This window comes from Mus caroli, unplaced genomic scaffold (genome assembly GCF_978045245.1).
Source record: "Mus caroli unplaced genomic scaffold, Mus_caroli_1 scaffold_6, whole genome shotgun sequence".
Classification (NCBI taxonomy): Eukaryota; Metazoa; Chordata; class Mammalia; order Rodentia; family Muridae; genus Mus; species Mus caroli.
In genome coordinates, this window is record NW_028227261.1 from 45,251,217 (window position 1) to 45,274,989 (window position 23,773).

The 23,773-nt window shown below is 43.7% G+C and overlaps 1 protein-coding gene across 11 annotated transcripts in view; it reads left to right on the forward strand.

Annotated features, from left to right (window-relative positions):
- Elavl4 (ELAV like RNA binding protein 4) overlaps positions 1-23,773 on the forward strand; it is a 144,445-nt gene that overhangs the window by 109,692 nt on the left and 10,980 nt on the right. For all 11 annotated transcript variants that reach the window (XM_085839089.1, XM_029476649.2, XM_029476648.2 and 8 more), the window contains one exon: positions 11,985-12,088. In XM_085839089.1, coding sequence (XP_085695215.1) covers positions 11,985-12,088 — 104 coding nt within the window. The remainder of the gene's footprint in view (positions 1-11,984; positions 12,089-23,773) is intronic.

Sequence of the window (23,773 nt, forward strand, 5' to 3'; positions counted from 1 at the left end):
TTAGGGACTTGTAAGGAATGATATAGCATGTGGGATTGTCCTGGGTGGTGATAAATTGGTAAGCAAGAGGTCTTGGTGTCTCACCTGCTCCTAGGAGGAACCAAAAGTGTTACCTTCTCATTAGGACAGCTACAGTCCCTTCACACAGTATGGATTTTGGAAACCTTTGGGAACTGCGCATGCCCTGGGCATGATTCGGCCATGGCTTCATTTGGCCACTTAATAATCAGAATGGTATTTCATTTTCCATTGAGTAAAGATTTGCGCTATTAGGTGTTCGCAGCTTGCCATTCTTGCATGTTCCTGGGCACTCCTTCATCTTCATACCCGGTGTCATGAAGATGCTCATTCTTTGCTTGGATTAGCCATTCTCTGACATTCATTTCAGAGAGCCAAAGGTAGCTTTCGCCTTCCATTCCTACCCTACAGACTTATTTCTACATAAGTGTTTCTGTCCTTGGGTGTCCTCATACCTCAGTCCCTTATCCTCATAAGCTAAATGTTGTTGTAGTTGTCATTTGTTAAGACAAATATACTATTGCTTCTTTTAAGAATTTAAAGAGTTTCTTTCTATTAAAAGATTTGTTGGAGTCAAGCTAAGCACTCAGACCACAAAGACGGGCATCATGTCCGGTTCCTTCCTGACAATGAGCTCTTCCATAGTGGGAATAGGAGAGCTTGTTTTCACATTAACAAGGTAGATCCAAGGCCGGAGAAGCCCAACCCCTTATTGCAGAAAGGACACTCTGGTAGGCTTCCAAGGTCCTGCTCCAGCTAATATTTGACATCCTGACTTAACTCTGTACAAGCCTCTATCTCATCTCCTTTAGTGAGGGCAAAAATCTTTCTTCGTCTGTTCCAATAGGCTTCTGTTCTGCTAATATTTATGGAGCACGCCTTTGTGCCAAATGAGATAGACACAACCTATCTCATTTAATCTACATTTCATTGTGACATTAGTAGCTTCCACATGCCCTTTATAAGGATAGTGTCTGGTGGGGGACTCTTGAAAGCTGTTGTCTCAGTATTGAATTCAGTGGTTCTATTCACCCACAGACACTTCACACATGAAGTTTCTTTTTGCCCAAAGGCTAATTACAGAGCACACAATTAATATTAATCTGGTAGATCTTTTTTTCCTCTTCTTCCTTTTTTGTTGCTGAACCACTGCCTTTAACATCTGCAGTGCTTCTGGAATCACCTGTTGGTTTGCATCCACTCTGGGTGGGAAGTCTTGTCTATCTGACACCCAGACCTTTGTTTCCTGTTGAGAATAAACCAACCAAGAATTAAGAATTCTGGATCGTTTCTGTGGCTAGCTGGGAGTTTGCCAAAATCCTCTTCTTTTTGTTTCAAGCCTGTTAAAAATATTTTTAAATGTATGACTATTCATTCCTGTCTTGTAAGAATATTCTGAGCATAATTTAATTTAACGTGGCTTTGATTAAGAATCTTTCATTGCCCCAGGGTCATCCGTCTGAACACTCCTTCTTTTCAGTACAATAAATTCTGAAGGTGAGATAGTTGTCGCTGAGGCTCCCATTGTCCTCAGTACATTACCCAGAATATTTTTCCCTTTCAGTCCTTTTTTAACCAAGCACTTGATACTAGCTTTTTATCTTATGAATTTCTATTCTTTCTTGCACAACAGAAAAAAAAATAGGACTCAGATTGGTTCCGTTTTTCATTTGTGGAAGTTTATTATTGAAATTTATATTTGAAGAGCTGTCACTTGGAGCAAGTTATTTTATAGGACAAACCAAAGGGAATGAAAAAAGAAAGAGATCTCTTTTGAGAAATGAATTGCTTGGCTTTTCTTATTGTATAATGTGCATTTCTGCCTGAGGAGATGCTAGAAATGGGTATCTACTTGCTGTGGTCCCCTTGTGCCCTACCCAAGCAGAGAGGGCATCACACTTCACATCTGCATGATACAATCTCTGCCTCTAGCAGGAAGCTCGAAGCCTTTGTGGGGGTTGGCATTAGATAGACTCATTTGAGGATCTAGACCTGGGTATGGGTATCCTTGATTTTAAATGGTAGTGATGCTTGCATTATAGGGTGATTTTAAGGAGTAGGTGAGGTCATAAAAACAGTTGGTATAATGAGTAGCACTCAAAATAATAAAATGTTGGTACTTCTCATTCACTTATTGAATTCATTTATTTAATTTAATATACTGAACAAATTTACTAACAGTCCACTATATATCAGGCATTGATCTTACTAACATTAACTATCCCCATGTCCTCACTGTTAAGGAGGCTTTCAGCCCATTGAGGAATATATTCAGTTCAGCAAGCATATTTTAAATACTTACTGTGGGCCAAGCACTTCACTTATTGTCCTGATGCCACATAATTATAGAAATGGAAAATGACACCTACTTATGAATCTGGAATGTAGCCTCTAGAAATAACTACAGACTGGCTTAAGACCATGTTAAATGCTTTGGGAATTCAGAATTAGGTATGGTAGGATCTTACACTTTCAGCGTTGTTTACTGAAAACAAACCCCCTCAAGACTTCATATTCCTGAATGACTCTTGACTCTCTGCCAAAGATCCAAGGAGACCTTGTATCCACCTCTGAGGATGAATTCAACTTAGAAACAGTAGTGACAGTACAGGGCAATACCAACAACCAGCAACTTTTGGATGCAATGGCTGCAAACTTAGTGGAGGGTCTTTCCCCTTGGGGCTTAGGTACTTATCCTTCCAGTGTCCTTCTCTGCCTGTAGCCTGGATACTTCTAATCAATCTTTTCAAGTTAGTCTGATCTCAAGTATCACATCCTCAAAAACAAACAAAACAAAACGAAAATCGCTCCTTCTCAATATTATATCACTAAACCATACTCAACTATCATTGTTAATTCACTGGCCTAACATTCCTGCTAGAGCACAAACCCTGGCTTCTTCCTTGGTCCTCATTTCCTGCATCTGTAGATTTTAAGATTATGGGTCTGACAGTCTTCTCTCAAAATGGCAATCTATGATCCAGTTGGATCCTGTTTGACATGCACAGCCAAGCTGCGAGATGTCAACTAAGAGAAAGAGTAAAACCTTAGAGACAGTGCTATAAAACCCAGGTTTCTCGGGCACATGGTGGTAAGTCAGGGTGGGGTCGGGGTTAGTGTACAAGTCAGTATGCGCTTCAGAACCCACATGCAGCAAGAGTTCACTAGCTCTAGAGTCAGGGGGCTTAGCGGCTATTCTCTAATCACATAGCCAGGCTTGGAAATGCCTGCTTCAGAGAATTGTAAAGCTTTGAGTAATAAAGTGATTACAGTCACTGGTTCCTTAGTAAATGCTCAATAAATGTCCCCTATTTTCTCCCTTAAAACTCAGGGCAAACTGAAACTGTTGTGAGCACTAAGTTGGGACTAAGATAAATATCACATAGAACCTTTGACTCCTTCTAATAAAAGCGATCTTATGGGGCCGATCTTGCTGACTTGTTTCCCTTGGTAAGGGTTAGATCTGTCCCCTGTGTATACAGTTCTGGTGTTTTACACTTCACAAGGCACCCTACCTCCTTATAAAATCAATCTTTGAAAGCTCTTGATCAAGCTAAACAAACAGCCCCCCAACTTACTTATGCCTGATCCTATTGTCTTCTCTTGGGTCACAGCAAGTGCACCCGTGGCTTTCCATGACAACCTTTCAAGTGTAAGGGAATGAAGTACCTCTGGGGTCTTCTCTCCTGTGGGCTAACTAGTCACAGGTCTTCTGAGGCTGGTTCCTGACCACTTATCAGCTTCCTTCAGGCATGGGTGAAGCTCTGCCCTTCTTCCTGATCCCTTCCTCCTTGGTATGTAGGAGACAGAGTGGTTAAGAGGATGTAAATAGGCATGAAGATAGGAAACACTGTCATACATTCACTAAACAAGTGTTCCCCAGCTAACCAACAATGCCAAGATTCTTTGAGGGTATAGGGTCAGAGATGAATGAAACATCGACTTGGTCTCAAGTTGCTCCCAGTCTAGTGGGGTACAGAGAAACTAATCAAGTGGTAGTTTTGAGGGTTCAGGAGAGAGCTCAAGTAACAAAGTGCTTCCTTTGCAAGCACAAGGCCCTGAATTAGATCCCCAGATCAATGTGTTTAAAAATCCCACAACCAGGAAAGGTACCCTGCACTTCTAACGCCCATGCTGGGGAGGAGGAGACATGTGGATCCCTGGGGTTTGCTACCCAGCCAGCCTAGCCTATCCATGAGTTTCAAGCCAGTGAGAGACAGTGTCTAAGAAATACAGATAAAGGAATAATGGATGGCACCTGAGGAACAAGATGAAGGAGTTCCTGAGCATGCTCACACACACACACACACACACACACACACACACACACACCTGCACACACAGAAGAGGTGGGTTTGAAAAGGTTTGTTAGTCAGAGGGAAGGCCAATGTGGTTTTACAGTGTCTTCTTGTTTTAAGTCATTTGACAAGAGTGATATGGATTGCCTTAACTCCTCTAACACAGAGTATATTCCTGCTCCTGAGCCTTTGAACATGAGATACCCTCTGCTTAGAATGTCCTTCCCCCAGATAGGGCTAACTATCTATCTCTCTTCTCACTAGTCTCTATCTTTATGTTGCCTGAGTAGTGAGGCCTTCCCTGACCTCTGCATAAAAATTTGCAGACATATCCTAGCAGTGCTGTTCCCTTGTCTCTGGCCTATTTTCTCCCTAGGACTCACCATCTTCTGACAACCTTTATATTCTCTCAATATGTCTTGGATGTCCTCTGTACTCTCAATCAGAATACCAATCCAATGGTGACAGAAACAAAGATATCCTGTTTCTTGTTCCCTTCTGTGTTTCTAAGGAGCATAAACTGTATCCGACACACAATGGATGCCCAGTGAATACCTGTGGGGTAAGGGTAGGTTTAGAATTAGGCCTCAAGCTGCAATGTCATAACTTTAGTGGGTAAACCTTCTCAAATGCTATCCTTTATACAAAGCTCCTCTATGTGCCTCTTCCTTCAGGCAATCTTTCCCTATTCTTCTTAGTGATAATTGGTGTCCAATGGACAGCTTTGTTTATTCAGGGCTCTCGTTGGTTCTTAGACTTGTAATTCTCTTCACATAAGGAGCATCCTAAACCCAGGAACATCTCAGGGGCCACCCATAGTGTCCAGCTTATAGCAAGTGCTTGTTCTGTGTGAATTTGTGTGCTTATATAAAAGACAAACAACAAAATCATTCTCCACCTTTGGGGAGATTAGGGCCTCATGGAGGAGAGAATATCACCTAGACAGCGTGAAAACTAACACCTAACAGTGTGTGAGGGAAGAAAAAGACAGCAATACCTAACTGAGGTTCTGTTAAAGGCCAGACACTTTACATGAATTATTTCATGTAAAACTCCTACTAGCCCCTTGAAGAAAATTGGTGCTATCTTCTAAATCAGAATGCCAAAACAGAGTCAAAATGGGAATTTGATGTTTGGAGACCAAGAGAAATAGCATATATTAAGAAAACTTGAGAATTCTCTTGTGGGAGTTTGCCTTCCTCATTCCCATTCATTAGATGTGTGGTTTTTCCCAGAAACCAAGGAGCAGGGAGGTTAATTACAGATAGCCAGGGACACAGAACAGTATTTGAAACTGAGACTAAGACCCACATCCAATCCAACTTGCCAGTTCATCTCATTCTTCAGTAAGCATTCGAAGCCCCCAAGGATCACACTGAGAAGCAGGTGCTGATTCAGGGGACCTGGGGTGGGAGGGACCTGAGGCTCTGCATTCCTTATAGATGATGTCAATGGGGGTACTACAGGGACTGTGCTCGAAATAGCAACAGTGCTTAGTCTAGGGCAACTACCAAAAGAAAAAAATCCCTGCCTCGTTGGTTGCAATGGCACTGGGTTTTCAATAGAAAAGCTGAGTTTCAGGCTGATCAACACTGTTAAATCCCCAGAGGATGGTGGAGGGCACACAACTACAGTTTCAAGATTTCATGGTACCCCCTGTCCTGGTGAGAGCAAGAGTGCCCGGTCAAGACTTATCAGACGTCAGACTTTTCTAGGCAGCCACTGTGGAGAGAAAGCATGAACTAGAGTGTCACTAAAAGGGTCCATGCAAGTCCGAGCCCTGGAGCCTAGCAGCTCCTTAACTTCGAACAGGTCATTTTACCACTTCTTAAACCACGTTTTTTTCCATGTGTGCACCACGGGCCCAATGGTGCCCATTTCACGTAGGATTAAATGAGGTAACATGAGTAAGCCACTTAGCACAGTGCCTGGCACAAAGTGTCACTGAATAAAATATAACAGCTATTAGTCCTGTTCATATAATCCTCACAGTGATCCTTTGATTATGAGGATTAAAGGATAAACTCTCTTTTTCCAGACAAGGGAACAGGCTGAAGGCACTTAAATGACTTAACCAAGGTTATACAGCAAGTGTGGTTATGAACCACACACAGGTTTACACACGCAGTTGCAGGCATACTCTCCCTGCCTCTCCGGTATGTTCAGACAGACTCCGGGAACGACATCTCAGAACTGGCAGCCAGGGAGGGCACCCTGAGATTTGAGGTTGAGTGCTGTTAACCTGATGTGTGAATTATCACCAAGCAGGTGATCTGGAGGTGACTGGGGACTTTATCATGTGCTTTGAAAACAGGATTTCAGCTTGAGCTAGGGGTTCTGATGGCCACAAAAATCCCTTACTCAACTCAGAAGTTTTCATCAACAGCAACTGCCCATCTGGCTGCCCCCTCAGGGGCTCTGCAGATGAGATGAGCCGATGTGAGGTTTCTGGAGAAGGGTGATTCTCACAGGGAAAGAGCAAAGTGTGCAAGTTGGCAGTGCAGAAATGCTGAGGCTCCTTCCGGCCAGCTTTTCTGCTGCTGTTGTCAGCCATGAGATCAGAATAATCCTAGCACCCTGAAGACCAGGCCAAGTCCTGAGAAAACAGGAGTTTTAAGAGGCTGTGATTGGACAGTTTCTGAAACTCGAACGCGTAAAAATGCTTAATGGAAACAACATAAAACAATTTACACTTCCTTATATGAGTCCAAAAACCCTCGGTTGTTAGTAGCATCTTACTTTTAGGAGGGAACCATGACAATGGCGAACAGCAACCAGAGCCAAAAGATCGACAGCCTATGGTTCAAGGGACAAGTCTGGCCATTGTCTGTTTTTCTAGATAAAGTTGTGTTGGACCACAGCCATTGTTGTTGTTGTTGTTGTTGTTCAGATAGTGTCTCTGGCTGACACACAACGGCATGGTTGTTGTAACAAGGACTGTGGCCCACCAAGCCTAAGTTGTTTACTACCTTATCGTACACATTAAAACAAACAGACAAATGCCTACTCAAATACTGACTGATCAAAAATTCAGCTTTGTGATGTTGAGAAGAATTCGGTTCCCTTGTTTCTGTTAGATGATACTTTTCTCTCTTCACATAGTGTTGCCATGAAAATCAAATGTGATGGGAGATAGTGGAAGAGCAATTGTGCACCTAGAATAACTGTGGCTCTGTGGCTGATCTGCCTTTCAGGAGAACCCAGAACGCAAAAGGAGGCTGTACATGAGAAATGACGCCAAGATTATCCTCATGCCTCCACACACACACATACACACACACACACACACACACACACACACACACACACACACGCTCACCCTGCGTGAGTATTGTCAGGGTCTCTCCTTCCTCATAAATGCAAATGTAATCCCCCAGTTCCTTCCTCTTTGTCTCTTCTTCCAAACATGTTCTGCTTAAACACCTGCCAAGGACCTAGTGTGTTCAGAATATAATCTTCCATAAATTAATTCTTGTAAAAAGGAATGTCTGGTTCCTAAATGGAGAGGTTTGACATATAACCTATAGCCAAATAGAAATGTTTTCTATCATAGTAGGAGGGCACATAGCAAAAGGAAATATTATCTCTCCATGTGTACAAATTCCCATGCTATATCAAAGCATAAATATTCAGGTTCATATTTAGGAGAACAGTTTTCAAAACAAGAGCCTGTTTAATCCAAAATATATGGACATGATTTAAGCTGTGACTATTATGCATACAGTTTTCTCTTTTGGAAACTACATTTTGAGTTCTACGTTTCTATCCCAGACTACCTCGGGTGCTTCTTACCAATGCACAGTAAGTGGAGATGTTCTACCCTTGCCAGCTGGACAGGACTGCTAGAGGCTGATCAGATGTGGCCAACAAGAAGCCAGATGTTATAGCCTAAAATTTTAGAAACAGTCTTTATTTCCTACCATTTCTTTCTTAAATAAAGATGAGTTAGTAAGCAGAACCTGGATGACTGCTCAACTTGCAGTCAAAGTAAACATACATTTAGAACAAAAATAAAGTTTAGTGTTCAGTTCTTAAAATATTGTTGCCATAACTATATGCTCACATTTTGTTACCATTGATAAATGGAGAAAATAACACTATTTGAAAAGAGGAGAAAAAAGAGAATGATTTATCTATGGACTGCAGATACATACACATGCTCTGGGCCCCAGACTATGTCCCCTGAGGCCTCTCACCATAGCAACTCTCTCAGTCCCCATGGAAAAAGCATTGGCATTCTTTATGAATGTATTCCATCTATAGCTTTCTGTGTATGCTTACACACAGGACTGCTGAATCAAAACCTACCACCAGTGCTTGGCCATCAAAATTCAAACACAAAATTCTTGCTCATTTGACTCTCCCCTGGTATTAAAACTGTTCCTTTCAAAAAATGTAGCTTGGGTTTTTATAACTTTTGCTCTGGAACTTAATCTTCTCCAGGTTATGTTTTTAAAAGAGAATGCTTAGGTCCTTGAAGCATTTTTGTTAGACATAGCTGGACTCCTGTGATCCTGTGAGGCATATGTGAAGAGAGCCTACTCAGGAACTAGGCTAACTGCAGGTAGTTTCATTGTTGCTGCCCAGTTACCTCCTACCTTCCCATGCACAGGCAAGCTCCTCCACATCTGGCCTCTTCTTCAATACCGGGCTCTGTTCTAGAACTTGCAGTTTATTTTATACTGAGAAGAATCTTTGTGAAATTACATTCTTCTGGGCTTTAGTTTTCCCTGAAGCATTTTTTATCCTTGATGCTAAATGAAGTCTCTCTAAACCTGGGACAGGTGATGATAGCACAGGAGAGCTAATTATAGTGGGAGCCAGGGTAATGGAACCCTGGGGATGATACAGGGTGGGGGGTTGATGTCACACATCTTGCCCGGACTGAAGTCCTTTCCCTTACTTGACCTCCAGAACCTCCTGGGACCTAAGCCTGAGTTTTCCTCCCTCCAGAAGCAAAAATCTAAGACCAAATTTAGAATGCAAAACCTAAACTCACGATGCATGTTTTAATAGCCATTAATATATGAGTAGTTTTACAGAGAAAGATAGCATACTGGGAACATATACCACACATGTATTTCATGATCATGAAGAACACAGAAATTTTTCAGGATGATCAGGTCTACTGTTAGCAGTTGACCAGTGAAGGTCTTATTTGTTTGTTCTATTTTAATTTTATGCAAATTACATTAGGCTAGAAAATGACCCATTCAATGGTTTCCTGGAATTCCTACAGCAGCTTGGTCATAGACATGATTGCTTTAAAATGTTCTTTAGGAGAGGTTCAACTTGCTACATGACTAGTTTTTTAAAGTGATTGTAGGAATATTATATATGCAAGATAAATACGGCTGAGAAATTTGCATGATGAAAATAGATTTAATTAGGTGAATTTAGTTAGGCTTGATGAGGTGGAGACAAATTTAGGATAGATTACATTTTTAAACCAATGAAATTAGTCTCTTGTATTTTTGTATTTGCAAAATGGCGTGGCGAGAACATGTGACAGGGTCTTGTAATACAACTCTCTCTCTCTCTCTCTCTCACACACACACACACACAGAGAGAGAGAGAGAGAGAGAGAGAGAGAGAGAAACACACCAATCACACACACACACACACACACAGAGAGAGAGAGAGAGAGAGAAAAAAAAACACACCAATCACACACACACACACACAGAGAGAGAGAGAGAGAGAGAGAGAAACACACCAATCACACACACACACACACAGAGAGAGAGAGAGAGAGAGAGAGAGAAACACACCAATCACACACACACACACAGAGAGAGAGAGAGAGAGAGAGAGAGAGAGAGAAACACACCAATCACACACACACACACACACACACAGAGAGAGAGAGAGAGAGAGAGAGAGAGAGAGAGAAACACACCAATCACACACACACACACACACACAGAGAGAGAGAGAGAGAGAGAGAGAGAGAGAGAGAGAGAGAGAGAGAGAGAGAGAAACACACCAAACTTGAAAAATAAAACAAAAAGAAAAGGGTCGGGGGTCACCGCAGCTGAAGTGTGCTCCATGCTTTACAGCCTCTCCTCCTTCATCGAGCACCATTTCTGGCTAGTGATGAGCCTGTCTAGCAAAGCTTGCCTCTGTCTTTCCTATTCAACACAAGACATTGACGTTTGGGATTTTCATTTGATTGAGTTTCCTCTCTGTTCTCTCTGCTTCTGTCCTATAACAATAAAAAAGATACCCATTTTCTGATCCAGAACCCAACTTGTTTTCCCAGGTTCCCTCCTACAACCAACACAAACACAGACATTTACCAGCAAAACAGAAGCTGTTGGAAACAGTTTTTTGGCTGCTGAAATGGGCTCCTGTCACCAGGACGTGGCAGGCTTTTTGCTGTATTATCTCCCAACCCTGGCCCCAGTACGCCAAAGAGAGCTTTATGTAATCAGTCTTCCCTGATGTATGACATCCTGTCATTTCCCGCCCCTTCGGCTCTGCTGCCACCCACAAATCAATAGCATTGCCTGAGAAGTTCAAGCTGGCTCTGCAGCCACCACAAGCGCTGTGTTTCTTAAAGAGTATGTCAGAAAATGTAAAGTTTCCTAATGATATTTCTGGCTGATGACACATGGCAGAGCTGATGGACTATTTATAATCAGTGGCACGATCGCAAGTACATTATTTTTATTTCACTTAGGGGGGAGCCCTGTCACTTGCTACCTCTTTGTAGACAAGTTGATATCATCTCCGCCTAAAGTCGCTAAATCCTCTTTGTGGAATGCATTTGTGCTTTCCCCTTTGTGTGTTAGGAGCTTCTCCATTCTTTCTGAAAGAAACCCTTGCCCTTCCTTTTATCTAATGTTCTTTGGCTCCTGAGATGATGAGGGCAAAGAATGATCAGTAGCAACTGCTCTAAATTCTGGCCATGCCTGCATCCTTCACTAAAACTGTCTCTGGTCCTCTCTGCTCAGATCCTGCTATCGCCCCCTCTGAGTGTGGGTGTGGCTGTCATGACCAAGACAATAGACAGCTACTGAGTCTAGTGCTTCTCCCAATTTTACAGGACTGAGCAGAGTGTAACTGTCCTTTGTTGAGCACCTACTATGGTAAGGGCAATGTACTTGGTAGGCATTTTATGTATGTTACCTCACTAAACTCTCTCAGAGTCTGCCAGAGGTAAGTGCTGTTATCCCCAGAGAAGGGATCTGGGAGAAATGGATGGTAAATGACTTCTCTCCAAAATGACCCAAATGACCAAGACTCTACTCAAGATCCTTAACAAACTGCATGCTGTCTTTCTACTCCCTGGTAATGGATCTTCCTGATCATGCTGCCTGCCCCTTGTATATATCGGGTTTGACTATTCAAGGGCATGTACTATTTTTACTTTGGATGATGAGAGCTCCTATGAGCTAAAAGCCCCATACCCAGGATGAGAATTGTTGGAGTTGGAAACCTCTTATCCTAGGATGAACCTAAACAAAAAGAAATCCTAGACCAGAGGAGGGTTTTAACACACGACAATGGGAAGTGTGACTTCTGCAAAGATATTGAGCTCTCTCTCTCTCTCTCTCTCTCTCTCTCTCTCTCTCTCTCTCTCTCTCTCTCTCTCTCTCCCTCTTCCTTTCCCCTCTCTCTCCACTTCTCTGTCTTCCTGTCTCTCTTTTTTTAATATTTCCACAGGACAGAGTTTAGGGTATGGATTTGTTAACTATATTGATCCAAAGGATGCAGAGAAAGCCATCAACACTTTAAATGGACTCAGACTCCAGACCAAAACCATAAAGGTAAGAGTCGATATACTGACTTCTGGTTCAGGGGGCCTTGGTAACATTTTTGTCTGTGGGTCTAATAAGCCCAGGCTCATGGGATCCAGAAGTTATATTCTTTATTTACTCAAAGAACAGTCACTGTCCACTCTGTTAAGTAAGGGGCATGCACCATTACAAAATAGTAAAATTGGGGTGAAGAGTGCAGGGAAGGGATTAGGAGCCTTGACAACTCTAATCCAGCAGTCAGGTTGGGGTCAGGGATTCAAGGCCCTACAAAGCAGGCCTGCCAGCCTGAAGTTCTGCACACACAATGGCCAGAAGCAAGCTGAAGGAAGAAACTGGGGCAGGAGAGCTGTCCCAGGTATGAAGTGTGGCCCTAAGTTGGGGTGCTGGGTCCCGAGGAGGATGGGGAGTAGGCAGCTCCAAGTCAGGAGACCTCGTGCACCGCAGTGAGCAGCAGGACTTTCACTTAAGAATTATTAGAAACCTACCATTAGAAAATGGGAGGGGGGCCGTCAACTGTAAACAAACAGTGCTGAAAGAAGGGCAGCTCCAGTTAAATGGATGGAAAGATAGTAAAGGAACAACAAAAATAGTAAATCTAACAGTATAAAAATAATTAGGTGACCGGGGACCATCTCAAGAATCATTGCTGTAAGTCAGAAATCAGTGACCTAGAGGCTACTCGTCCAGGTAGGTAGGTTTCTGGGGCTGGACTGCCTTCCGACTTCATGTATGGAGCACGTGGCCGCCTTGAGCATCCGGTGGTCCTCTCCTGGATGAAGCTGCCTGATCCTCACCTCCCATCCCCGTCTTCCCCCCACCTCCAGGCAGCATCCTGTTTAGGGGCAGCTGCCAGGCGATTAATGAGTCCCATCCTTCATAGCCTATTAAACCACAGGGAAGTGTCTCCTGGGCGCTCTTATCCTCATGACAGCAGGTCTGACTCAAAGTAGGACAAAAGAGAAACCTCTCCCAGAATGGAAATCTATAGATGGCACCAGCTCTCCGCATCGGAAAACACAAAACTAGAACTTTTTAGTTCAGCAAAACTACTTTTCTGACATCCAGGCTAACAAAAGAGTCGAGCAGTGTAAAGATAATCTTCGCTGGAAGGAAATAAAAACAACAACAGAACTTTTCTCCTTTTGGAACACATTACATGAGTATTTTTCTTTTTTAAGCAGCTTTATTTTTGCAATTGTGTTTAGATTATTTCTTTTTAAAAAATTATTGCTTTCTCTGATCTCCTACTGTCTGTGTAGTACACAAAGACCCTGAAATAAGCCTGATTTAGACTGCCTTCCACAAGGCTTAGAATCAGTTCCTAAGAATTCTCTGAGGGGGAAATAAAAGTTGTTTAATTATGCCATAGTCCTTAGAGAGGCAGAAAGATTAATTTCTTTCAAAAGAGAAACACATATTTTCATACTTTAAGTCAAGAAACGTGTTCCTGTCTCCTGACGCTGAAGAGTACCTTGTCACATTGAGAGCTGTTTGAGGGACTGATTGATTTGTGTGTGTTATCCAGTTCAGCATTAGAATGTCAGATGTTTATTTTTTCCCTTGCCGGACACACTGACCTTGAACTGAGAAAGGTACTTTTCTGTCCTCTGCAGCTTTCTTAAAACCAAACCCTTTTCCCTCAGCTCGGGACCAAATCACCAGCCATCAATCCACCTTCTAATTTTTTTTTTTAAGATCTCTGTGGTTTCCCCCAAAGACTGATTGGACCCAGCTTTTCTAGTATCAGAATGGTCCCCGTAGCCCATCCTACAGTAGGATGCTTTATCTAAATGGATCTCTGAGCGTAATGGGTCTCTGAGACAAGGAGCGTTGATTATTTTCTTTCTGTTAAGCGCTGCTCGGCCTCCTTCCCTGCTCTGGATCCTTCTCTGTATCCTCCCACCTAGCCCAGGCTCCCCCTGCATCCAATGCTGCTGACAGATACATTTGCACCCAGTGGAAATGTGGGCTCCTAAGTCACTGTAGGATTCAGAATGCATGATACCACTGCGGAATCAATAATTTCCATTCTCTACTACAAATGAAAATTTAATGTGCAAACCTAGGGATTTCAGCCCTTTCATTAAAGGAGTTTATTTGCCATACAAAAAAAAAATTAAGTTTGACTGATAGGTTCCTTTATTAACTTTTCTTCCCTTTCCTAAAGGGACACAGTGTTTAAGGTAAAAATCATATTAAATGGAAGGAAAAAAAAGAAAACCCTTTATGTGTGCTGTTAATAGTCTCATCATTTATTAATTTCTTAAAATTGCTTTTTTTTTTTTTGCCTTCCAGGCCACTGTTTACTTCTGCTTCAGTTTGCTTTGATAAGTGGCACGAGACTTATCTCTTTACTCTTGACTCCCAGGAAAGAGTAGATAGCTTGTCAATCTGTAAACAAAGACAGACAACGACACAAACAACAAACCACACAGGTCACCTCTGGAAGCATGCATGACAGAGACCTTGGGACCATCTGGCACGAGTTGACAGACTTGGTCAAGTGTGTGCTCATTGTCACATTTCTGATAACCCAGAAAACACAGCACTGTAGGTGTGATATACAAAAAAATATTAGTGCCCCAAAGCCAAGAATTTAACCCCTAAACAGTAAAGGTTAATGACTAACTCCCAAACTCGGGAATAGTTTCAGTGATAGGAGCTAACAGAGAGCAGAGAGGGCAGAAGTCTGATGATGATGATGATGATGATGATGATGACAATGATGGTGATGACGTTGATGGTGATAACAGTGATGACAATGGTGGTGATGACGTTGATGGTGATAACAGTGATGACAATGATGATGATGACAATGGTGGTGATGACGTTGATGGTGATAACAATGATGATGATGATGATGATGATGATAACAATGACAATGATGATGGTGGTGGTGATGATGGTTTGACAACAGTGATTCTGAAGGTGTTTAATTCAGATCTTCAGTTGTTCAATGGGAGCTGAACTCTAAATATCCTTTATGTCAGATCTCCCAATTTTTTACAAGCCAAGAACAAAAACGAAGAATGACGTATGAAGAAAAACCAAGCAGAACATAACAGTTGACCTTCGGGTATCAGTCTTTTACCTATGACTCTGAGATTTAAAAATGACAGCGGTGCTTTTGTCAGGTATCAGTGAATTTCCCATTACCTGGCTGCTAGCAGGAGGTGTTGATCCACAAAGACACTTTTCTGTCAACAACAACAAAAAAAAAAAAAAAAAAAAAAAAAAAGGAAAAAAAAAAGCCACTTTCCTTTTATTAAAGAGGCTGTATGTAAGGGGCCCAAACACTCACTGACAGTGTGTAAGAGCCTGGCCAGACCTCTGGCAGATGAAGGGCATGATGAATTGCCCCTTCAATGAATAGCTGTGAATGGGAACTCCGGAGGGATTGTTCTTTAGATTAGACTTCTTTCAAGAGAGAGAAATCTACCTGGAAGCAGGGTAGGTAAGACCAGAAAGGTGAAGTATCCTGCCAAACAGCTGTCAGTTTAGCACTTGCAAACAGGAGCCAGAGAGGAAATGGCAGCAAACAACAGTAACACTAGTTTACTTTGAGTGTTTACATCGTGCAGGTTAGGATTCTAATCTCTCTAATGTTACCATTTAACCTTTGAGCTGTCCTGGGAGTTACATGCTTTGCTCACAGCAGCTCTGTCTCTAAAATTAGACCTGTAAGAAGGGGTGCTGTTATCTTCTTTATGCTAATGAGGAAACTGAGGCCCGAAGGAAGTTCAGGAGACAGACCTAGGATCACACCGTGGGTAAATGACAGTTGGGGTATTTTTAAAAAGCTTTAAAAATAATTCTCTGGCAGTGGGTCCTCAGTGCTGCAATGTCAAGCTGCCTGTTTGCCTAGCAGCGTGTGAGCCCTGTGAGAGCGTGTGGGTGGAGAGTTTGGCTCCACACAGACAAGGGTTAATTCCCTGGTGTGGTTAGAAGATATAAAAAGCAAATAAATGAGCTGTGTGGTTCTCCCAGGTTCTTCATAGATGGACTTACGGTTCAGAACGTTTGCCATTAACTTGAAGACACACTGGACTTTAAATAACTTCGCCAGCCCTTGCTTTCCAAGCCTAAGGCCTTCCATCTAAGTGAACTGCAGACAGCAATGGCCTGGAAAGTCTCCATCCAAGTGTTTCATGGGCCATGGAGTGGTATGGACCGTGGGCTTACCACGGGGGATGGGGGGGCTGGTTTACCTCACTTAGGACCTGGGGTGCTATTTGTTCTTTTTGCTATTTTTCCACTTGTCTCCAATGAGACTCTGAGAATATCCCCAGACTGAGATCTGTGGGTCCTTCAAAAGGGTTCCCTGGTGCTCCATGACAACTGATGCCCATCGTAGCCAGCTCTGAAAGAGCACCTTCTGAGTCTACCCTGCCACTTCAGCCTCTTACTAAGAAATGCTCAATTGAATCCGGTTACCTTTGCTTCAGTTCCTTGTCACATTAATTAAGAACAAACAGAACTGGAGCTGAGTGTGATGCTAATTCCAGCATTGAGGAGACTGAGACAGAGAGATTATATGAGTTCAAGGCTTCGTAGCCAAATGGGAGGGGCACAGGGAGAAGAGAGAGAGGGGGACAGGAAGAAAGAAAGGGTCTTGAAGACAGTGATAATACGAACAGGTGTTGGACTGATATTCAGCTTTCCCTGAGACTCTTGCAGGGTGCTGAGGTAGGTTTATCAACCTTAGATTTTTGACCAATAACTACTAAGAGGTTTGCATTTGTTTTGAGGTGTGGTTTTTTTGTCCCTACATAATATAGAATGTGCCCGCGCGCGCGCGTGTGTGTGTGTGTGTGTGTGTGTGTGTGTGTGTGTGTGTGTGTGTGTCTATATTTGGGGTTTTTCTTTATTGAATTATATGTTTATAAATGATTTTATGTCTTACATAATTACATGACCCTTTATTTAAATGATAAAAGCATAACCATCCCTAGAGCACAGCTCTTGTGCAAACTAGGGCGTGAGCAATCTCAGCACCAGTCTCAGATTAAGGGGTTGCCTCTGTCACTCTGAGTGAGCCCCTGAGAGCTGCAGTTGTGAGAAGTAAGAAAGGTGCCTTATCACTAGGCAGCAGCCCAGGTCTTCAGAGAGCCCAACTAGGGCAGAGGCTGCTTGGGGGAGAGAGGTCTTCAGAAGGAACCCTTCTTCTCTGGGGAGGAAGCAGGCTAGTTCTTCCACCTCTCCTGTAAGGATGCTGCTTAATCATTTCAACGGTTTTTCTCTTTATTCTCCTAATGGCGCTAGCACTGCCTCTGGGGATCCCATTCACTTCACCAGCAGGTTTCCATTCACTTCACCAGCTCCTTTCTCTTGCCAGGGGTCTAGGGCAGCGGTGCCTCCTCCCTCCCCGCTTCTTCAGCTATCCACCTGCCTTGCTAAAGGCCTCCATTCCGCTGAGGCATCTTTTCTTTGCACTCGGCATAAGCAATTATTTCTCCTATCACGGTTCTTAATGCTTCCCAGAAAGTTAGCGGATCATTTTTTGCTGACGGATATCACCCCACCCAGAAATAATAGCCTGCCTCCTTCTATCTTGTTCATAACAAAAAGGCACTACCATCCCCCATCAAAGCTGTATCTCAGAGTGCAGGAGCCCTTGGCTGCCAAGGTCAGCCAAGGTGCTGGGTCACTGAATCCCCAACGAAAAGACTAAAGATATGCCATTGAAACTGGAGATCCCAGTTGGACCAGCCAACCCCCAGTACCCACCTCTGCTGCTCTTTAGTGGGAGAATGCATTTGGCTCCTCTAATTTCAGGTGCCCCGTTAACTTTCTTTGAATGACTTATTTTGAATACATACAGATATAGGGATATAGGGGGTTGGAAATAGAAATGGTTCTGTCTTCTCAGCCCACTGAACTTGATACCATCCCAGCATCTTGAAGATCATTCTCTGGGTCCTGGGTCTGGGTGACAAAAGAAAACTGGCCAGGTACAAGTTGGAGAGTTTTCAGAAAGGCCTGGGTGAGGTTTGAGGGCATTTGTAAGTACAAAAGAAGCAAATGGGGTCATGTGAGCCCCTCAAAATAACCATACATCTACACAGCCGGGGACTGGGGTAGGGTTATATCTCCACATTAGAGGAAAGGATGGGCCTCCTTGACCCAAGTCTTCCTGGTGTCCTGTGTCCCATTTTCATCCCCCTGTTTTAAAGAGTCCTGACATTTGAATGTTGTCTGAAGGTGGATAACAAAGATAGATAGCGGGTTGTGTGCCCACATATCTACCCTGAAAGGCTACTGTTCCATTCTCCTGGGGGGAAAATTTGCAGTGAGGCTAAAGCATTATTTCAACCTTTTATTTAAAGTAGCTGAGAAGAAAACCTGCATAGCTATCAGTACAGAATAGGAAATACAGAATAGCACAGAGCCCTTCATCATCAGAGCCATTCAAATGGAACCCTTCCCTTCTGGATGATCCCACAGCGTGAATCCTGACTAGATGAGCCTGTATGCCCTCCTAGCTCTGAGATGCTACAACTCAGCATTGTTTCTGGGCCTGGAACTGCTCGGTTCAATGTAGTAGCCACTAGCTCCACATAGAGTTAATTAAGTAGTTAAATTCCCTAGTCACATTCAGATGTTGGGAGGACTCAGTAACTGTGTGGCAGTAGTAGCTATCATCAGTCATTATGGGCATTAAATGTCTTCCTGATCCTAGAAAGTTGGGTGAAGTGATGTTGGCCTAGGACATCTCTGGCCCTGAGGATTAAAGAGACAGTTCTACATAGTACTTATGAGGCTGGGGGTAAAGTGACTTGTCTGTTAAGGAGCACAGAGCACATAGCCCTCCTTGAATTTCCCCTTTTTCTCCACTCAAAAGAACTCTTGAGTTAGGATAGTGAAGCCCCAGCTCTCCTATAAAACTATATGGGATGACCTTGGGCACCACTTTCCTTCTGCAAGTCTATGTCCTCTCTGGAAGATGGTTCTTTCCAGATCTAATAGTCTAATAAAATATTACAGCACGGCCATTCCAGCTTGGTACCTTCCCAAAAACAGTGACGGTTCGTGCCAAGAATGTAGCTTTTATTTCACTGTCCAGGTTGGTGTGGCCCAGTGGAAAGATCCCAGAACTTTGAGTCACATTCAAGTTTGTCTTCGTTTAGCTGCATGACCTTGGCAAAGTACTTAATCTCACTGCACCAGAATCTAACAGCCAGAAGATGGAAATAATGATGTTTCATGTGTAGGCAATCATGGCTTGCAGCAAGTGCTCAACAGATGCTCTCGGGGATAAAGATGAGTAGGTGTAGCCCTGAGGTGAGTGACAGGGACTCAGAGCAGGAGTGGGCAGATCTCTTTCTCTATCCCAGCCGTTCTGGAGATGCATTCAAAGAGAGTGGCTGTGACTCTCACTAAGGCACAGACAGCAAAGTCAGAAGTCCTGTATGGTAGGAAGTAGTGTGGAGTTTCCAGATGGCTGCAACACTCCTACTAGTCTTCCATGAAGCAGGATGCAGGAGCTGCAATTTAGCGGAGAGGAAGCTGTAGCACGTCTGGCATGTATTCTTCCCCTAATCATGACAAGAAGTCTCTTTCACATCTTGCCCATTTAGAGGACCCAGTCAGACATAAAGAGTCTCAAAGGATGCACCTTTGGCAGTCAAATGCTTTTTTTTTTCTGGTTGTGATACTAGCCTTTAATGGCTAAGCTCCACCCCAGTCTGATAGATGAAGAAGAAGAAGAAGAAGAAGAAGAAGAAGAAGAAGAAGAAGAAGAAGAAGAAGAAGAAGAAGAAGAAGAAGAAAAAGAAGAAGAAGAAGAAGTTTCAAGGCACATGAATCTATCATCACAACTTTCCTAAAAAGACATTCTGGACCTCTTGTGTATCAGCTACTATAGGCCTGCTGTGTCTCAGATACACTAATGATACCCTTAGATACTCCCCAACTATATGATTCTTTCCATTTGTTAAACCATATGAAACCCACTCACTAAAGTGGGTTATACATTTAGTTTCAGTTGAGCTCCTGCCCTAGCAAAGCTTTGAAGGAAAGTGAGTATGTCAGGATCACGGTGATGTGCAACCTGATGGAGGTGAGGTGTTAGGGACAGGTGACTGTGATGAGGGATAGGGCATGATAGCTGTGACCATGGAGACAGACACTTCTGTAGCAGTCATGAAAAGAATCAGCACGTATACCTGGGCCTCGTGGAGAACATGGCTAGGCCTAGAAGGGAATCGGGAATTCATTTTGCCATGAGGATAATCAAACACAAAGAACAAAGGCGTGGAGGTAGAAACTTTCAATACGTATCCAGAAACCTGGGACTGGGTCTTGGTCTGAACTGAAGCATAGGGTGCATGTGGAGGTCAGCAGGAGATGAGGTTGGGCCAGCTGCCAGGGCCAGATGCTCTGAGTGCCTAGGTAAAGCATTCAGACTTCTATCACAAGGTGTTTAAGACACGCTGGGGAGTTAACAGGGAGTTTAACAGGAAAAAATGTGATGGGATCAAACTGCACCTGAGATGTTGCCTTGAGGCCTTACCCCCAAGATTTTTTTTTAAGAATGGTCTGTATCAGGTGGCAGGTGTGGAACATAAAGGATAAAGCCACAAAAGCAGACACCTGGCCTGTTTGTGGGGAGGGCTGAGTCCATGGACACAGAGGTGAACCAGTCTCACAGTCAAAATTGTGGTCTCCAGGAGCCAACTGGCTGCTTTCTGTTCTCCCTGCTCCCACAGGTGGGAGTACAGGTCCCTGGGAGGACTTGCTCACAAAAGCCCCGGCAGCCCCAGAGTCTGCTCCCTGCTGCCATTCTCCTGGTTTCTTTAGAGTGAACGTTCCCTGGGGACCTGCCTGCTCTGGGGAGTTTGTATTCACTCAGAGAATAGGGTGTTACAACAGGCTGGGGAAAAATCTGTAGCTTGATCTTCAAATAATGAAGGAAGCTGTGCATGTCTCCTCTGCTAGACTAGCAGTCCTGCATGTCAGGGACTGTTGTACACATTTCTGCTCCCCAGTGTCGAGAATAAAGCCTGTTTACATAGCAACCATGTCAAAGTCACGGTTTATTGAGCACTTACTTTGGGCCAGTCTTTGTGCCTAGGAATCTTACATGCAAGTGGCTCTTTTAGAGAACTTCTGAGCTGTGTTACTCAAGAGATACCTCTCAGATACCTACAAAGTCACACATCTGGAAAGGGAACAGAACCCATATCTAAAGTTCACCAATACCAAAGCTATTCCTAATCTCTATATCTTTTTCTTTTTCCTATTCTCTACTGGGATCTCTATTTCAGTTAAAGTAACATAAGCATACACTTTGGAGTAACATTTCAAAATGCAGTTCCCTAACATTCTAACTAGCACCTGTCAAGGATGGAGGCTCATAAGATAAGGACGGTAAGGATGTTCCTGGGGCCTCAAAGAAGAGCTTTGCAGCAGCCAGTGGTGTCCAGGGGTAGTGTAGGATCTTCATGTAGATGTGAACTTCCTGTTCTCAGAAATGTCTATGAGAGATGAGCCTTTCTTGGGTGCCCCTCTCTAGATTGTCAAGACCACTTCTAACACCTAGACTCCTAAGTTTGTTGCTATTGTGTCCTTTTGTAGTGGGTAAGGGGACTACAAACTCACAGGAAGAGAGATCTAGGGCGTGTGGAAATGCTGAAAATCTCTGTCAAGATTGTGTGTGCAGTCTGCAGTTCAGTCACCTGCCTTTGGGCCACCCTCACACAAAGAGAAGTGGCTTCTTCACTCACAGCTTTGTCTAGAACAAGAACTGAGCTGACCTAGAAATGCCAATCTTCTCGTCAGAGATCCTAGATGAATGAAATGAACACAATCCTGATGGTTCGAGGCAAGTAGAACTCTCCCAGGGCACTGTCTATAGCCCTGGGAGCCCTGAGCTCGAATCCACCAGCTCAGGAGGGACACCATGCCACCAATACAGTCCTTCTGCACGGGCTGAAGGTCAACATTTGCAGGACGTGTCTCAGGTTAGCAGAGGGCCTGACATTTGCACTCCTTCTGCTGGAGTTTAACAATGTTTGAGGGAAGTTGAACTTTTTAGGTCCGAGGGTGAGCATTTGGATGCGAGATTGAGCAAATCTTTTCCCCATCACGTTTGCCTGGTCCTTCCCTCAGAGGTCCCTTGCACAAAGGGCTAAGAGAACAATAAACTATGGCTCTAAATAGAGGACAAAAACTAAACAGGGCTTAGAAGGGGGATAGAACATCCCAGATGCTGCTCCTTTTCAGCCTACCACTGCCTGGGTCTGGGTCGGTCTCTGAGGTTCTGAGTTGTCATTCTCTCCAGCTCAGCTGAGATTCTGCCTCAAGGTCATCTTTGGGAGAAATAGTTTTTGATTGTGATATTGACTTTCCTGTCCCAACTCCCTTTGCCCAAGAGTGTGCCTCAATATGCTACTCCCTGGACCCCAGCTCTAACTGCCCCGAACCAGTAGAAATGCAGGCCTTTGTCATGTGCTGTGCAGCTACTGGGTAGTAGAGACTATGCACTGCCAGGCATTGTACAACCCTTGACCTCCTTTACCTCATTTGTCCTCACAGCAGAAGGCTGTGACCAAGCCACCATCTCTTTGTCATCTTACCACCAATCTCATTGCAGCTCCATCATCTGCCTCGTCCTTCTAACCGTCAACTCTTAGTCTTGGCATGGCACACATCTTGTGACTTTGTGGCAGTGGGTCACTATATTTGCTCATTTGTCCTCCCACTCACCCCATGTTTATTTAGAAAATCCTGGCATACCCGCTATCTGTTGCAGGGGAACAAGATGTGCTCCCGCCACAGAGAGAGAGTTGATCTTCTAGAAGTGATTGCTGAGTGAGGTGATATCTCATTTTGAAACAAACTCCTCTTGGTCCTTCCAATCTCAGACTCTAGAGAGTAAGAAGTCTATCTATCCCTTAGGACTTTGCTTGGTGAGGGTACACAGCTATGATTCTGAGTGCTTGGCTCAGTGATTGTTTTAGTGGAGGAACCAAGCTGTAGTTAACCCTGAAGAACCGCAGATACCAGCATCATTCATCATGAGCTCTGGGTATTCATTCACTTTTGTCAGTATGTTTTGTGCCCTCTACAAGTTTCAGACTCTGTTCTGAGAGGTGGAGCCACAGCTATATTAAAAAAAAAAAAGTCCACATATTCACACACCCCTCAAGAAAACCATAAGATTAGATGGGGAGTTAAGGTCAGAACAAGCGTGCCTCTACAGAGGATCTCGGGTGAGGCCATTGCAGACAGGGAAGACTGCCCAGAGAAGGTGGCATTGAGCTAAGCCCTTACAAGAGTAAGATTTGGCCTCTTTCCCCCTGAATAAAGGCATTGCAGTGAGGGAGGTTGAACTTGGAGGGAACACAAATGTATTCAGATAACATCATCAGTAACTGGCCAGGTGAAGCAGGTAAGCCTTATTACTGTGGATGGATTTCTTCCGTCCTACCACAGTTCCTCCTGAATGAAAAGCAGTTCTGCTATGTTGAAACCTGCTCTAGCCCCTAAGAAAACACAGGATAGGAGCACCTTCTGCGGAGTAGAGTCCTGCCCAGACAGTTACATGGAGCTGTGGATCCTTCAGCTCCCTGGCCTCCAGTGCACACACAGACCCACTATGTAGGGGCCACTGTGCTTCTCTGCCATGAGCTGGGAAGATGTAGCATGTGCGGAGGCTCCCAGGCCACCCATCATTTTCTAGAAGATGTAGGT